This window comes from Schizophyllum commune (genome assembly GCF_000143185.2).
Source record: "Schizophyllum commune H4-8 unplaced genomic scaffold SCHCOscaffold_15, whole genome shotgun sequence".
Taxonomy (NCBI): Eukaryota; Fungi; Basidiomycota; class Agaricomycetes; order Agaricales; family Schizophyllaceae; genus Schizophyllum; species Schizophyllum commune.
In genome coordinates, this window is record NW_026089552.1 from 239,945 (window position 1) to 255,826 (window position 15,882).

General features: G+C 60.1%; 7 protein-coding genes across 7 annotated transcripts; 3 read left to right on the plus strand and 4 right to left on the minus strand.

Annotated features, from left to right (window-relative positions):
• Positions 1-115: 115 nt before the first annotated feature.
• On the plus strand, positions 116-995 carry SCHCODRAFT_01206543 (uncharacterized protein; the record flags this gene model as incomplete). The annotated part of the gene is made up of 5 exons (XM_050341239.1): positions 116-218; positions 326-431; positions 485-552; positions 610-782; positions 834-995. The coding sequence occupies 5 exons, from the start codon at positions 116-118 to the stop codon at positions 993-995; spliced, it is 612 nt and encodes a 203-aa protein (XP_050197249.1).
• A 1,683-nt stretch (positions 996-2,678) lies between these two features.
• Positions 2,679-3,569, minus strand: SCHCODRAFT_01342503 (snare-like protein; the record flags this gene model as incomplete). The annotated part of the gene is made up of 3 exons (XM_003026732.2): positions 3,321-3,569; positions 2,847-3,035; positions 2,679-2,755 (listed from the first exon to the last, which is right to left on the minus strand). Exons 1-3 carry the CDS (start codon positions 3,517-3,519, stop codon positions 2,679-2,681), a joined length of 465 nt encoding a protein of 154 aa, XP_003026778.2. The 5' UTR covers positions 3,520-3,569.
• SCHCODRAFT_02643831 (uncharacterized protein) lies at positions 3,565-4,593 on the plus strand. Its single transcript, XM_050346359.1, has 2 exons — positions 3,565-3,929; positions 3,982-4,593. The coding sequence occupies exons 1-2, from the start codon at positions 3,803-3,805 to the stop codon at positions 4,371-4,373; spliced, it is 519 nt and encodes a 172-aa protein (XP_050197250.1). The 5' UTR covers positions 3,565-3,802; the 3' UTR covers positions 4,374-4,593.
• Positions 4,594-5,156: 563 nt separating this feature from the next.
• Positions 5,157-6,061, minus strand: SCHCODRAFT_02643832 (uncharacterized protein; the record flags this gene model as incomplete). The annotated part of the gene is made up of 5 exons (XM_050346360.1): positions 5,920-6,061; positions 5,828-5,866; positions 5,320-5,779; positions 5,242-5,262; positions 5,157-5,181 (listed from the first exon to the last, which is right to left on the minus strand). Coding segments are annotated over exons 2-3 (163 nt in total), but the record flags the coding sequence as incomplete, so codon positions are not given.
• Positions 6,062-6,744: 683 nt separating this feature from the next.
• SCHCODRAFT_02519961 (uncharacterized protein) lies at positions 6,745-7,878 on the minus strand (the record flags this gene model as incomplete). Its single annotated transcript, XM_003026733.2, has 6 exons — positions 6,745-6,788; positions 6,850-6,888; positions 6,939-6,978; positions 7,034-7,067; positions 7,118-7,303; positions 7,838-7,878. 6 exons carry the CDS (start codon positions 7,876-7,878, stop codon positions 6,745-6,747), a joined length of 384 nt encoding a protein of 127 aa, XP_003026779.1.
• A 4,806-nt stretch (positions 7,879-12,684) lies between these two features.
• On the minus strand, positions 12,685-14,046 carry SCHCODRAFT_02681678 (snare-like protein). The gene is made up of 3 exons (XM_003026734.2): positions 13,776-14,046; positions 13,291-13,479; positions 12,685-13,216 (listed from the first exon to the last, which is right to left on the minus strand). The coding sequence occupies exons 1-3, from the start codon at positions 13,972-13,974 to the stop codon at positions 13,116-13,118; spliced, it is 489 nt and encodes a 162-aa protein (XP_003026780.1). The 5' UTR covers positions 13,975-14,046; the 3' UTR covers positions 12,685-13,115.
• Positions 13,621-15,288, plus strand: SCHCODRAFT_02119117 (uncharacterized protein). The gene is made up of 2 exons (XM_003026637.3): positions 13,621-14,374; positions 14,427-15,288. Exons 1-2 carry the CDS (start codon positions 13,789-13,791, stop codon positions 15,233-15,235), a joined length of 1,395 nt encoding a protein of 464 aa, XP_003026683.2. The 5' UTR covers positions 13,621-13,788; the 3' UTR covers positions 15,236-15,288.
• Positions 15,289-15,882: the final 594 nt, after the last annotated feature.

The following is a 15,882-nucleotide window of genomic DNA, read 5'->3' on the forward strand; positions in this document are numbered from 1 at the left end:
CGAGTCGGATCGCGGGTCAGGCGGCGTGAATTCGGTATGTACAATCCCTCTTCATATGTCAGCAGCTCGAACTGACTCGGCAGTGTGTTAGGCAGCACAGGCAGCAGCTGCGGAGATGTCCCCGCTTCCAGCAGAGGCAGCACGCGCGGAAGGCCCCCAAAAGCATAACCTTCAAGAGAGTTTAACGGAAGCGAAGGGGGCGTGCATGCGGCGCTGCCGTACGTTCGAAATTTTTGCTTACGGCGCGGCCTTATATACTCGGCCGCGATCAAGACCGTAAGTGTTTTCCCTCCTCTCGCGTCCCCGCGCTACCGTTCACTCGCAGCCCTTGGCCTCTCCCTCGCTCTCGTCCGCCACTTCCACTCATTGCTGCGTCCGCCGCTTCCACTCATTGCTGCGTCCGACCTACTGCGCACTTGCACGACGAGCTGGTGAGTGGGTGTATCATATTCTTGTTGCCTTCGACCAACGGTTCCCCCTCCAGCACCCTTCGCGTTGCTGATCGAGGGCCGGCAAGCGCGAGACGTGCGAGCATCACCCTGGCGTCGCCAGGTACGTGCTCTGTCCTTCTCGACACGAGCCTGAAGCTAACAACTTGCTTACGTTTAGGCCCATCTTCCGTCGACATTCATGACGGAAAAATGCGCATTTCGACGTCAATCGCGCCGAGGCCCGCGCGGGAATTCCTCGCCGAGCACTGCGACCTGAAGGACGTCGAAAGAGGGGCACGGGCGGCGCGACGGCGCGAAGCGCCGTCACAAACGCTCAGGCTCATTCACATGGTGCGTTAATTGGTCGTGTTCGACCCCATCCAATTCCTGACGCTTTTTCAGGCATTCTGCGCGCGCTTTCAGATGCAAGGCTTTTGCATTTTGACGCGAAATGCGCCGAGGGCCGCGCGGGAGTCTCTAGCAGAACGCCGCGAGCTCAGCAACGCGGGGAGGGAGCACGGACGCGGCGGCGGCGCGGAGCGCCGCCTTCTACGCTCTGTGTAAAGCTTTGAGGTGTGTTCTACACCTCTCAAAACCCTCATCTCCTGACGATTTTGAAGGGGTTTTGGGCGCGCCTCCAGACGCAAAATCGGCGCATTTTGACGTCAAATGCGCTGAGGTCCGCGCGGGAATCCCTAGCGGACCGTTGCGAGTCCATCAGCGTGGGGGAGGGGACAGAGGCGGGGGCGGCGCGAAGCGCCGCCTTGCGTGATTCTCCTTGAGGTCGAGGTGCGTGTTCTCTATCATCTCAGCGATCGATTACTGACGCTTTTCTGCGCCCTTCAGACCGCAAGAATGACGCGTCTCGCCGTCAAATACGCCGAGCTCCACGCTGGAGCCCTTGGCGAAGTGATGCAATCTTGACTGGGAGGAGGACGGGCGGCACGCGCGCGATCGCGATCGCGGCGGGAGCGCCGCCCTTCACCCTTTTCACTTCCGGCAATCTTGCTGGGCGTTGATAGACGACTTGTCGCCCGGCGCGCATGGGTGAGCGCATCTACTCGTCCTTTGCATCCCTTCGCTAACTCTTTTTCAGACCGCCCTCGCACCTTTAGTGGCCCTCGCGCCACGTCCGGCAGCGCGCGCAAGTCATCGCAACCCATCCCTACGCGATGGGTATATGTATTTTCGTCCGGCGAGCAGAGGTGAGCGCAGCTTCTCCTTTTTCCATTCCCTCCCTTCCCTCCCTTCCCTCCCCTCTCCCCCTACCGCTCCTTCTCGTTCGCACCTCCCCCTCCTCCTTCACCCTGCCCTTCCGATCCTGTCCTCCTCGTTCTCACGAGTTTGACTTTGACTTGACCATTTCTCACCGCCCCCTTCGCTCGTGCATTGTACCCTTCACTGACCCTTTTCCCGGATTATCCCTGCGCTTCCGAAAGCGTTTTCGTCCCGCCACCAGTCCATCCTTCGAGCCTGACCCCCTTCCTTCGCTCTCGCCTCCCCCGAGCGAGGGTAAGGGCACCCCCTGCACCTCCCTCTTGTGTAGACAGCATGACCTGCCCCCCTTTTCTGCAGGAGGGGCATGCAATTACCGAACTTGTTGACGTGCACGTAGTGTACTTGTGCTCGACTTGTCCTCGTTTACCATTGTAATAAAAGATCCTGTTCGTGATGGTCTCAATTGAAGTGCTTGCCTTAAGACCCTTGACTCGAATTTGCCGAACTCATTTGTGGCAACAACTCATTTGTGGCAAAGTCACTGTATTGCAGCTACACTACGTACAGGCGGGGAACGTGTCGATAGAAGGCGCGGGTGGCGCAGCGCCACCAAAGGTTAGCAAGGGCAAAGCGGGGGAGGAGGGGAGAGGGAGGGCAGTGGACGGCGGCGAGGGCGGCGCAGCGACAAGGAAATCGAGATGCAGACAGATACGCACCACCCGCACCCACCCGCCAAGTCTGAGCGCGAACGGAGCACGCCGCCGCGCAGAACAAGGGCGGTTCAGCGCATACCCCAGCCCGGCGATATGGTCACATAGCACCCGTCCGCGTCGGACTGCCAAACCGCCCTCCGCCGACTGAGAATGCGGAATAGACCGCGCGCGTCCCGTCGCCCGGCCTGCGTCTATAAACAAGAAGTGGCCGGCGACGTTGTGCGCGTCGAACGCGCCCACTCCCGCGTCGCTGCGAGTAGAAACCAGAATCGTCACGTGACCCAGACGACGCACTTGCCTTTCCTCCCCCCCACCGTCACTCCATCCGAAAGGGAAGGGTACTTGGGCCAGCTGTGACCCGCCACCCGCGCCGGATCTCGAGCTTGTGCGATTCTTGGATCGCGGGCCGGTTGGTTGAGCATAGGAAGGACGGAGCACAGGAAGGACGAAGCAAAGGAAGGATGGGCGAGGGCAGACCACTCACTCTTGCTCTCCGTCGTCTGCGGGTAGCCAAAGTCCATGACCTCGTCGAGCAGCTCGTAGATGATGACAAAGTTGTCCCGGATCGACTCCTCCTCGAGCTCCTTGAAGTACTCGACGAGCACCTGCGAGAGGCGGTGGAGGAAGAGGATGATCTCGGCCGCATTGGAGTTGCGCTTGGAGAGGGCGAGGACTGGGGGTGGGGTTCGTTAGCGGGAGGTCAGGATGGGTGTGTGGCGCGTAGAATGGCGAGGAGGAACAGGAGGAGCGGGTGATAGCGGTTTGAATGGATGCGCTGGGGAGTTTGGGGCCGCCGTCGGATGGAGGAGTCGTGAGGATGGTTGATACCAAGCAGCAAAGGCGGACACGCGCCTCATCCAGACCATCAGATCTCCCCTTGCCTTCCCACCTCATCCTCCCCCGTCCCACCGTGTCTCCAGCCTCCCCCTGTCCGGTACGCAGCCCGCCAAACACTCACGATAGAGATTCGAATGTCGGATGTGCATATAGTTGATGCCCTGCGCCGAGATGCACGGCGTCACCTGCTGGCCTTCCTCTTCAAGGTCGAGCACCAGCGGGAGGAAGCGCTCGACGTAGGACGCGGGCACGTCGTCGCGATACGAGCGCTGGATGAGGGGCTTGCCCTTGAGGTCGAGTATCGCGATGAGGCTGGCCATCGCGGCGGGAGACAACAGGCTGATGGGCGCATGCGTGCCGACGATCGCGTGATGTCACTGCTTGCCTTCGCCCATCTCTACTGCCACCCCCAAGCACCGCCGCCTCGTGCTTCCCATCCACGCCCAGCCCACTCCCCTCATCTCTCGACCGACTCGACCGACTCGGCCAGCCAGTCAGCCAGCCAGCCAGCCACTCAAGCCCGCCCGCATAACACACGCCCTCAACCCGCCTGCTACCCACCGCCGCGTCATCCGCGCTCCCGCCGCCGTCGTCCCGCGCCAGATGACGCGTCCGCGCTGCCCGTCGCATAAGAAGCCGGTTCGTGTCCGATCGACGTCGACGCGCGCCCCTCGCCTTGACGTTCTTGCTCGAGCCCGCCCGCGATCACTGACTGCAGCGCATACACAAGGTGAGCAAATCTCGCATATTTGACTCACTGTATGCTTACATTCCCGCTCTAGTCTATTGCCCTACGCCTTCCCGCAGCCGCGCGTCAAGACCGCCGCCTCTCGCGTCTGCCCCACCCGCATCCCCTCTTCCGCCTCCCACGACGCACTGCCGCCTTCGACAACGCCATAACCACGTCATCAAGCCCCCGAAGGACGTCCACAACCCCCTCCAATTCCTTCCCTACCTTCCCACTTCCCTTCCCCCGCCTGATCCCACCCTACCCTCTCTCTTCTCCTCACTACCTACCCATACCCCTTCGCGCGTCCCTACCCCTCTCGTCCCACCCCCTCCCCTTCGTTACTGCGCTACCCTCTCCCTCCTTCCGCACTACTACCCCGACCCTCGTTCCGCACCACTGCGCCCCTCTTCCCTCCCCCTTCGTGCAACTCCCCTCCCTCCCTAGTTTCGCCTCCCCCTTTTCTCGTTACTCACGTGAGCTCTTCCCTCCCTATCCCCCTCCGCATTTCGCATCGCTCCTCCCCCCTCCCCACCTCGAATCGCTCCTCCCCCTCCCCTTCACATCTCGTATCGCTCCTCCCCTCACCCTCACTCTATCCCCTACCCCTTACCCCCACCCCACATCTCCCCCCACCCTTCGTACTAACCCTTCCACCCCTTCTCGCCCCTCCCCCCTCCCACCTATCCCCTCCCGCTCCCCTCCCCCCTTCTCGCCCCTCCCCCCTCTCACCTATCCCCTTCTCGCCCTTCCCCCCTTCCTACTTATCCCTCCCCCTCCCTTCGTGCTAACTCCCTCCCCACCCCCCTTCCCCCTTCTAGCACGACGACGCGCGCGGCCGAGATGACTAAGCGCGGCGGGGGTCAGTCGTCGGTCGAAGGGAGTCAGGCATCTAGTGAGAGCGGGTCAGTAATCCCGTCGAAGCGGTTGGGATAGGGAGGGGGGCTTACCTTCGGTGCGGTCGGGTGCGGGGGTGGCAGGGGGTAGGTCGAAGTTGGAGTCGGCGAGGGGTGTGCGGTTCGGAGCTGGCGAGAGGCGGGGTGAAGTCCGGAGTCGGCGAGGGCGGGGGCGAAGTCGGTGAGGGTGTGCGGGGTCCGTGCGAGGGGTGTGCGGTTTGACGTCGGCCGGTCGCGTTCAACGTCGGCCGGTCGCCTTCGACGTGAGGGAGTCGAGTAGGCCCCTCGTTCGTAGTCGCGTAGGTCCCCCGCACGTAGTCGGTCCAGTAGCCCCCTCGCACGTAGTCACGTAGACAGCCCTGCAATACAACGTCAGTGATCCCTTCGTAGCCGGGCGAGGGAGCGAGATAGTGACTGACCGCGTCGAGGGAGATTAGAGACTAACCACGTCGGGGGAGATTAGAGACTAGCCACGTCGGGGGAGATTAGTGACTAACCACGTCGGGGGATTAGGGACTGACCACGTCAGGGGAGATCAGTGGCAGACCGACCGAGGTGGGAGACCCGGGAGGGGCGAGTCGGGAGACACGGGAGGGGCGAGTCGGCGAGGGAGGGGAGTGTCAGTAAAGTAGGTAACGGGCCGGGTCAGCAACGTAGCTAACAGGCCAGGACAGTAAAGTAGCTAACAGGCCAGGACAGTAAAGTAGCTAACAGGCTGGGTACGTAAAGTAGAAGGCAGGCCGAGATCGACATCGGTACACCGCGCGAGATCAGTACACCGCGCGAGATTGGTACACTACACTACGCGAGATCAGTACACTACACTACGCGAGATTGATAGTAACTACGTAACTCAAAGTCAAAGATCAGTGAGACTTGTAAGTAGGAGATCAGTAAGTGGTAGAAGATCAGTAAGGCTTGTAAGTAGGAGATCAGTAAGACTTGTAAGTAGGAGATCTGTAAGACTTGTAAGTCGAACATCAGTAAACCGACTCGAAGTCGAACATCAGTAGTAACCAACTCGAAGTCGAACATCAGTAGTAACTGACTCGCGAAGATCAGTACAGTCACTACCCACCATCACTAAACTCGCCCACCCCCAACCGAGCCGGCAAAATTCCCCATCCGAGTCAGCAAAATTCCCCAACCCGGCCCGCAAGATCGAACGGCAGCGGGTTCTCGCTCGGGAGCGAGGGGGAGGGGAGGTGTAGGTGAGGGGGAGGAACAGGGTGGTGAGTGGGTAGGAGGGTAGGAGAGGAGGGAATTAGTAGTAGTGAGGTAGAAGCGTACGAAAGTGTATCAGAAGCGTACGAAAGTGAATCAGAAGCGTAGCAAAGCGAACCAGAAGCGTAGCAAAGTGAATCAGAACAGTAGAAATCAAGTAGAACGAGTAGAAAAATCCAGAAGAGCGTCCATAAATCGATAAAAGGGCGCGGAAGGCGAGGGGAAGTGACAAAAGGGCTGGGAAAGTAGTAGAAGGCTGAGGGAAATGGTAGAAGGCTGAGGAAAAATGGTAGAAGGCGGAGCAAAAATGGTAGAAGGCCGAGGGAAAATAGTAAACGGCGAGGAAGAATAGCAGAAGGCGAGGAAAAATAGAAGGAGGTGGAGGAAAAATAGTAAACAGCGAGGCAAAATAGTAGAAGGCGGTGGAAAAATGCTCAAGACGAGCAAAAGATACGGAAAGGCAAGGACTCACTAGGATATGACTGCAGGGTCATCTGGTCGGGGTGGGTAGGGTGGAGAGGAACGAGGTCGGTAGGATAGTGATGCAGCGGTCACTAAGTTAGTGATGGAGAGGTCACTAAAATAGTAGACTCGCGGTCACTAAAGTAGTGATGGCGCGGTCACTAAACTAGTAAAGCCAATCAGTAAACGAGTGAATAGGCAGTGGGTGCGACGCACCTAACCAATAATCCCGAGGGTTACTGGACCTCGAAGTGCAGCCCACTGAGCCTCAAAGCGCGGTCTACAGATAACAAAAGATAATCAGCAATCGCCCTCAAAGCGTCGGAAGAGGAGGTACTCACGAAATAGCATAGAAACGAGATTGCATTCAGAGAACCAGACTGGGGAAAGCGGTCAGCATCAGGTAGGGAAAGAGCGAGCAAAGACGAACCTAGGGTAGGTGTATAGGATACAGTAACTGAGTAGATAAACTGGAAATCGAGGTGTCAGCAAGGATGGACAAGAGGCGAGGTAGAGCGTGCTTACCGGATAGTAAGGACGGGACGGAATCCAAAGACCCCTGCAAAATGCGTCAGTAAGAGGGATAGAAGGAGACAGGGATGGACGCACCCTCGACCAGGACGTAGGATAACTGAACGAGTGATGAGCGAAGGTGAAGTAGTAGCGAAAGGAGGGGTAGGACGAGTAGGAGGAGGTAGGAGGAGGGAAGGGAAGGATAAGAACCTGACCCTCGCTTTCCCCTCGCCCTGACTCTTATACTCATCCCCACCACCCGACCCGAGCAGCAGCCCCGCACTGCCGCCGACCCGAGCAGGCGCGGTCGATTATCCGTGTACGTGAGCGCGGAAGATTCGGGGAGGGCGCCTTCGTGCAACCTTCCCTCCCTCGATGCGGCTCCGCCGATGATGCGCGCCCGCGTCGCACGTCAAGCACACACTAAAAACGAAACGAAAGCTTGCATTATAATAAGCAGATCCTGACGGAATGTGGCGCACCCCGCGCCGCGGACGAGGGTCAGTGCGGACACGGTGTTGAGTGTGCATGTGCGTCACTCGCGAGTTCTCCGGCCGGTGCGCAGCTGGAGACGTCTGCTACTAGCTCACAACCTCACGTCCGACGCGCCCGCGACCCGGAAAAATCGTTCCTGCGGCCAAAATCCAACACCGCGCTCCCAACCGCGTGACCTCGGCGCAAAGTCCTTTTCGGGCAGGCCTTGAGCGCCGCGAAGGCAGCGCGCCCGTGCCCTGCGCCGAGCTTGCGGGAATTTCAGAAAACATTCAACGAGGTCCAGAGCACGTGCTTCAGCAAGAATCAGAGCCCAGAACACACGCCAGATGCACCCTTTTGCGGGGGGAGGCGATCTTCAACATGCCGTCTTCAGCTCTGCTCGAGTGCGACGGCAGCGCAGCTTCCGCTGCGCCACACGAGCTAGTGCAGCACGTGTTCGGCTCACGGGTGACAGCGAATGGAGGCGAAGATTGGGAGGAGGAGAGTGGAAGATTGGGGGATGGATGGAATCGGGGCGGACGAGTTCCGCTGAATGTAGAGCGTATTCAGCCGACGAGCGCGGTCGAGCGAGCTTGAAATTACGTTGAGGAAAATTCTCAGTCGAATGCGGGGAGAGATTCCTAGCGGGATGTGCTCAGGACGCGTTCAAGTTGAGGTCGTTCTCCAGTGCTCAGTGTTGAGCAGAGCGCGCAGATATAGGCCGGAAAATGATCTGGAAGGCAATGAGCCATATTTGCGACATTTCGACCGCGAGAGAGACACCCGGAAACTTCGGGTTGGTCGCTCAAGTTCGCGCGGCTCGGGATCTACCCAATTGGGAAGGCCTTGAGTACGCAAAAGGCAGCGCGCCGCGGGCGCGCGCTGAGCTCGTCGAAAACTTCGCCGACAGCGCTCGCGGTCCCTGAAAAACTCATCTCCGAGATCCCCGCGCCACCGAGCGTATATTCCGGATGTTCTCGCCTCGAATGCGCAATGGGAATGTATCTGAACTGAAAGGGACATCGTCCCCGCAGCGCTGGGAGGGCAGCGTGCATCTCCGCGCCTCCGCTGAAGCTTCCGCACCTGTATCGTATTACGTGTGAGCTTAGCGTAGTTGGGGTGACAGCACAGACACACCTGGATGGGCGGAAGATGCGCAGCAGCCAGGAGGTTTGTTTTGCACAAGTGTGGGATTGCGAGCTTGCCGTACATTGCGCGGCAAAGTGACGGCATCCGCGGCCTCGTTTCATCCGATGAAATCGCTGCTGAAAATTTGGAAAGATGGCGCGGAAGATTCGGCATAGGGTGATGTGGGAGGTGACGAGGAGGGGGTGGTCAAGAACACCGCGCGCAGACGTCGAGAGCTCACCAAACGTGCTGAATGCCATGGGTACCTGCACCACATCATGTCTGTATGCTCACATCGCCGATATTCGCCCGGAAGGAGGCGCAGTAGGCGGCCCAAAAGCGACGCCACATATTCAAATCACCCTTGTTTGCGCTATGGCACTCTATCCGCGGCGCGGAGGGCGGGAGTTGATATACAAAACATGCTCAGAGTCGAAATCCGCATCAATTTTGTTCGGGAGATATTTTTGGGTGGGTGCGCAAGAAATGGAGGGGAAGACGTCGAGCTCTGCATGCAAAGCAGCTAGACGTTCAGAAACGATAAGTCAGAACGGAGATCTCGCCCATCGCAGCTTTGGGACCGCATTCTGAAGAGATGGGAAGCATTCTTTGATGGTGTAGGACCCATCGCTGGGGCGCATCTCATGTGCTGCGACCTTGACGACGTTGGGGAGCGTCACTTGGGACCTTTTCGTGAGTTGAGGCAGCCTGAGAGCTCCCCCCGCATCCGTAGCTCGTAGATGAGTGCAGTCATGTATTGCAAGCAGTTTGGCGTTGTTTCCGAGGCGGCGGACGGCCGCGATGCATGAGAGTCGAGGTCAAGGTGCAGAACGCGGGCGCTCGGACGGCGCGGTCCGACTCCCGGTCCCTGATTGGCGGCGCCACAATTGCCGTCCGTCTTGTCCGCAACCACCATCATCGACGTCGGCGAGTATCCGCGGGCACTGAGAGGTCCCTTGACCTTTGTATTCCACTTCTAGAACATGAATGCACACCCACCCTTTGCCTTTCGAGCCCAAGACAACCCCACTCATCGAATTGAACTCAAACTCAGGTGACGTGTAGTCCGACAATAATATCCGGTCCCGAGGGCGACCTTGGATCTGCGCTACCGTCACCGCGACTGGGACGGCCTTCTAGCGCTGTTCCTAGCGAAGCAGCCAATTACGACGGCTATTGAGCCCATTTCGGAAAGCCTTTACGAGCTCGACCGCCCTGCCTCATTCTCTCCAATCGCGGGCTTTTTGGGTAGTTCCCGGTGAATCGAGCACTTGTTTCTCATTGTATCGCATAACTGAAATCTAGAACGTGAGACAGTGTACGCTCACCGCCAGAACAGGCAAACTCCGCACAATGGGACGTGCGAAGGCAGCGCGCTCTCGCCCTCTCTTGCATTGCATTTCCGCCGCCGCGAGTAGACTAAGCTTCATTTGTCGTACTAGGCTTTCCGAAGGTGCGGAAGAGCGTCGAAAACGGATGAGTGGGAGATGGTGGGTGGCTCCGTATGTCTATCCGTGGAAGGTACGGCTCGCGCTCCCGGTGAACGCGGCGTTCTTCGAGGAGGCTGACGGCATGCCTTTGTCTAGGATGTTCGGGTCACCGCTCGCCTCGCTTTCTGGGCGCCGAGGTCGAAAGACAGAGGGTGCCCAGATAGGTTGTAGGTGATCTGCGAGTCGGAACGCGTGTCATGCGGGGCGAGTCAGGTATGTACGCTGACTCTTTGTATGTCAGCAGTTTGGACTGACTCTGCAGTAGTTTAGGCAGCATGGGCAGCGGCGGAGATGTCTCCGCCACTGCAGCACACGGCAATAGCCCCCAAAAGCATATTCCCTCAAGAAAAGCCTAACGGAAGCGAAGGGGGTGTGTATGAGGAGCGTCCGATTGCGAGCCGGATTTCGTACGTCCGAAATTTTCGCTTACGACATGACCTTATATACTCGGTCGCGACCGGGGTTGTGAGTACTTTCCCTCCTCCCGTGCGCTCGTCGCCCTCGACTTACGGCCACCTTCTTCCTCTCCCGCCCCCGCTCCCCTTCCTCCACTTCCGCTCAATGTCGCGTGAAGAGGCTCGACGGACTGCGCGTTCGCACGGAAGACTGGTAAGTGGGTATACCATGTTCTTGTCGACCACGACTGAGGATTGCTCAGCGCCCTCGCGTCCTTGATAAGCAATCAACAAGCACGACGCGCTCGAAGAGATTGAGATCTCGAGCAGCCTATCGCCGTTAGGTACGTGTCCTGCCTTCTGCGAGCGAGTCTTGAGCTGACAGTCCGCTCCATTTTAGGCTGATTTTCCGTCGACGGCCAAGACCGAAAAATGCACATTTGGACGTCAACTGCGCCGAGGCCCGCGCGGGAATCTCTAGCGGAACGCCGCGACTTCAATGGCATCGGGAAAAGGGCACGGGAGCGGCGCTGGCGCGAAGCGACGTCGCACGTCCCCAAACGCATTCTCGAGGTGCGCTCATCGGTCTTTGTTGATGCCATCCTCTGACACTTTCGTAAGCACTTTGTGCGCGCCTCCAGATGCAAAACTTTTGCATTTTGACGCGAAATGCGCCGAGGGTCGCGCGGGAGTCTCTAGCAGAACGCCGCGAGCTCAGCAACGCAAGGGAGGGGGCATGGACACGGCGGCGGCGGCGCGAAGCGCCGCCTTCTTCGCGTCGTGTAAGGCCTTGAGGTGCGTTTCATGTCCCTCGCTACCTCCATTTACTGACGATTTTGAAGGGGTTTTAGGCGCGCCTCCAGACGCAAAATCGGCGCATGTTAACGTCAAATGCGCTGAGGTCCGCGCGGGAATCCCTAGCGGACCGTTGCGAGTGTCTCAGCGTGGGGGAGGGGGCGGAGGAGGCGGTGGCGCGTAGCGCCGCATTGCGCGAGTCTCACTGAGTTCGAGGTGCGTGTTCTCCAGTATCTCAGCACACGATTTCTAACGCTTTTCTGCAGATTTTCTGCGCACTTCCGAGCGCAAGATTGACGCGTCTCCACGTCATATGCCGCGCGGGAATACCTAGTGGAATGTTGCGAGTCCATTCGCGTGGGGGAGGGTAGTGCCGCCTCGCGTCCTTCTTTCCGATCTCGAGGTGCGTGTTCCTTGGTATTTCTCATCGCTCGACACCTAACGCTCTTCTGCAGGTTTTCTGCGCCCTTCAGCACGCAAGAATGACGCGTCTCGCCGTCGAAAACGCCGAGCTTCGCGCGGGGCCCCCTGGCGAAGTGATGCAATCTTGACTGGGAGGAGGAGGGGCGGCACGCGCGCGATCGCGGCGGGAGCGCCGCCCTTCACCCTTCTCACTTCCGACAATCTGGCTGGGCGTTTATAGACGACTCGTCGCCCGGCGCGCATGGGTGAGCGCATCTACTCATCTCGCTAACTCTTTTTCAGACCGCCCTCGCACCTTTAGTGGCCCTCGCGCCACGTCCGGCGGAGGACAAGTCATCGCAACCCATCCCCCTACGCGATGGGTATATGTATTTTCGTCCGGCGAGCAGAGGTGAGCGCAGCCCCCTCTCCCCTCTCCCCCCTACCGCTCCTTCTCGCTTGCACCTCCCCCCCTCCTCCCTCCCCCCACTTCTCCTCCCCCCTCCCCCCTCGTTCCTATGAGTTTGACTTTGACTTGACCATTTCCCACCGCCCCCTTCGCTCGTGCATTGTACCCTTCACTGACCCTTTCCCAGGATTATCCATGTGCTTCCGAAGGCGTTTTCGTCCCGCCTCCAGTCCATCCTTCGACCCTGACCCCCTTCCTTCGCTCTCGCCTCCCCCGAGCGAGGGTAAGGGCAACCCCTGCACCTCCCTCTTGAGTAGACAGCATGACCTGCCCCCCTTTTCTGCAGGCGGGGCACGTTGACGAGCACGTAGTGTACTTGAACTCGACTTGTCCTCGTTTACCATTGCAATGCAAGATCCCGCTTGACTCGTCATGATGGTCTCGACTGAAGCACTTGCCTTGACTCGAATTTGCCGAACTCATTTGTGGCAACGACTCATTTGTGGCAAAGTGATGGTATTGCAGCTACGCTACGTACAGGCGGGGAACGTGTCGAGAGAAGGGGCGGGTGGCGCAGCGCCACCAAAGGTTAGCAAGGGCAAAGCGGGGGAGGAGGGGAGAGGGAGGGCAGTGGAGGGCGGTGAGGGGGGCGCAGCGACAAGGCAATCGAGACGCAGACAGATACGCACCACCCGCACCCACCGCCCAAGTCTGAGCGCGAACGGAGCACGCCGCCGCGCAGAACAAGGGCGGTTCAGCGCATACCCCAGCCCGGCGATATGGTCACATAGCACCCGTCCGCGTCGGACTGCCAAACCGCCCTCCGCCGACTGAGAATGCGGGATAGACCGCGCCCGTCCCCTCGCCCGGCCTGCGTCTATAAACAAGAAGTGGCCGGCGACGTTTTGCGCGTCGAACGCGCCCAATCCCCCGTCGCTGCGAGCAGGAACCAGAAATGTCACGTGATGCAAAGGACGCACTTGCCTTTACTCCCCCCTCCGTCACTCCATCCGAAAGGGAAGGGTACGCGCGCGAGCTGTGACCCGCCACCCGCGCCGCATCTCGAGCTTGTGCGATTCTTGGGTGATGTATCGCGGGCCGGCTGGTTGAGCATAGGGAGGACGGAGCATACGAAGGACGAAGCAAAGGAAGGATGGGCGAGGGCAGCCCACTCACTCTTGCTCTCCGTCGTCTGCGGGTAGCCAAAGTCCATGACCTCGTCGAGCAGCTCGTAGATGATGACAAAGTTGTCCCGGATCGACTCCTCCTCGAGCTCCTTGAAGTACTCGACGAGCACCTGCGAGAGCCGGTGGAGGAAGAGGATGATCTCGGCCGCATTGGAGTTGCGCTTGGAGAGGGCGAGGACTGGGGGTGGGGTTCGTTAGCGGGAGGTCAGGATGGGGGTGTGGCGCGTAGAATGGCGAGGAAAAACAGGAGGACGGGCGGTGATAGCGGTTTGAGTGGATGAGCTGGAGAGTTTGGGGCCGCCGTCGGATGGAGGAGTCGTGAGGACGGTTGATACCAAGCAGCAAAGGCGGACACGCGCCTCGTCCAGACCATCAGATCTCCCCTTGCCTTCCCATCTCATCCTCCCCCGTCCCAACGGCCCCACCGCGTCTCCAGCCTCCCTCTGTCCGGTACGCAGCCCGCCAAACACTCACGGTACAGATTCGAATGTCGGATGTGCATGTAGTTGATGCCCTGCGCGGAGATGCACGGCGTCACCTGCTGGCCTTCCTCCTCAAGGTCGAGCACCAGCGGGAGAAAGCGCTCGACGTAGGACGCGGGCACGTCGTCGCGATACGAGCGCTGGATGAGGGGCTTGCCCTTGAGGTCGAGTATCGCGATGAGGCTGGCCATCGCGGCGGGAGACAACACGCTGATGGGCGCGTGCGTGCCGACGATCGCGTGATGTCACTGCTTGCCTTCGCCCATCTCTACTGCCACATCCGCCAAGCACCGCCGCCTCGTCCTTCCCATCCACGCCCAGTCCACTCCCCTCATCTCTTGATCGAGTCGACCGACCCAGACAGCCAGCCTCCCAGCCAGCCCACCCGCACAACACGCGTCCTCAACCCGCCTGCTGCCTACCGCCGCGTCATCCGCGCTCCCGCCGCCGCCGTCCCGCGCCAGATGACGCGTCCGCGCTGCCCGTCGCATAAGAAGCCGGTTCGCGTCCGATCGAAGTCGACGCGCGCCCCTCGCCTTGACGTTCTTGCTCGAGCCCGCCCGCGATCGCTGCCTGCGGCGCATACACAAGGTGAGCAATCGTCGTGTCTTCTACTCACTATATGCTAACATTCCCGCTCTAGTCTATCGCCCTACGCCTTCCCGCAGCCGCGCGTCAAGACCACCGCCTCGCGCCTCTCCGCTATCCGTCCCACCCGCGTCCCCTCCTCCGCCTCTCACGACGCGCTCCCGCCTTCGACAACGCCATAGCCACGTCATCAAGCCCCCGAAGGACGTCCACAACCCCCTCCTATTCCTTCCCTACCATACCCTACCCTCCCCCTTCCCTTCTTCGGCTTCGATCCCACCCTACCCTCTCTCTTTTCGCACCTCCTCACTACCTACCCATACCCTTTCCCGCCACCCTACCCCATTCCTTTCGCGCGACCCCTACCCCTCTCGTCCCACCCCCTCCCTCTCCGTTACCGCCCTACCCCCACTTCCCTTTCGCGCCACTTTACCCCTCCCCCTCCCGCTGTTCGTACCGGCCTACCTCCCTCTTCCCTCCCCTCTCGCGCTTCGCCCCCCTCCCCCTTCGTGCAACTCCCCTCCCTCCCTATCTTCGCTCCCCCTTTTCTCGTCATTCACGCGACCCCCTTCCCTCCCTACCCCCCTCCGTTTCGATCGTCCCTCCCCCCTACCCTTTCCATCTCGTATCGCTCCTCCCCTCCCCCTTCCACCCCTTCTTGCCCTCCCCCTCCCTTCTCGCCTACCTCATCCCCCCTTCCCCCCTCCCTTCGTGCTAACGCCCTTCCTTCGTGCTAACCCTCCACCCCTTCTCCCCCCTCCCCCTCCTCCCTCCCCCTTCTCGCCCCTCCCCCTTCTCGCCCCCCTCCCTTCCTACTTATCCCGTCCCCCCCTTCCCACCTACCCTCTCCCCTCCCCCTTCTAGCACGACGACGCGCGCGGCCGAGATGACTAAGCGGGGTAGGGGGTCAGGGGGTCAGGCATCTAGTCGAAGGGGGTCAGGCATCTGGTCGAAGGGGTCAGTAATCCCGTCAAAGCGGTTGGGATAGGGAGGGGGGCTTACCTTCGGTGTGGTCACAGTCGGAGGGTGGCGGCGGTGGGGAGGGGAGGGGTCGGTGGCGAAGGGTGGGTGGGGTGGGGTCCGTGCGAGGGTGGGACTTGAAGTTCGCACGAAGGGTGGGGTCCGCGCGAGGGGTGTGCGGTTCAACGTCGGCCGGTCGCGTTCGACGTCGGCGGGTCGCCTTCGACATGGGGGGTTGGGTAGGGTAGTTGTCGTGGGGTAGCGGAGGTGGTCCAGTAGGCACCTCGCACGTAGTCGGTCCAGTAGGCCCCTTGCTCGTAGTCGAGTCGGCCCCTCGTTCGTAGTCGAGTAGTCCCCCTCGCTTGTAGTCGCGTAGCCCCCTCGCACGTAGTCACGTAGATAGCCCTGCAATACAACGCCAGTAATCCCTTCGTAGCCGGGCGAGGGAGCGAGATAGTGACTGACCGAGCGAGCGAGGCTAGTGACTAGCCGAGTCGGGGGAGGCTAGTGACTGTCCGAGCGAGCGAGATTAGTGACTGACCACGTCGGGG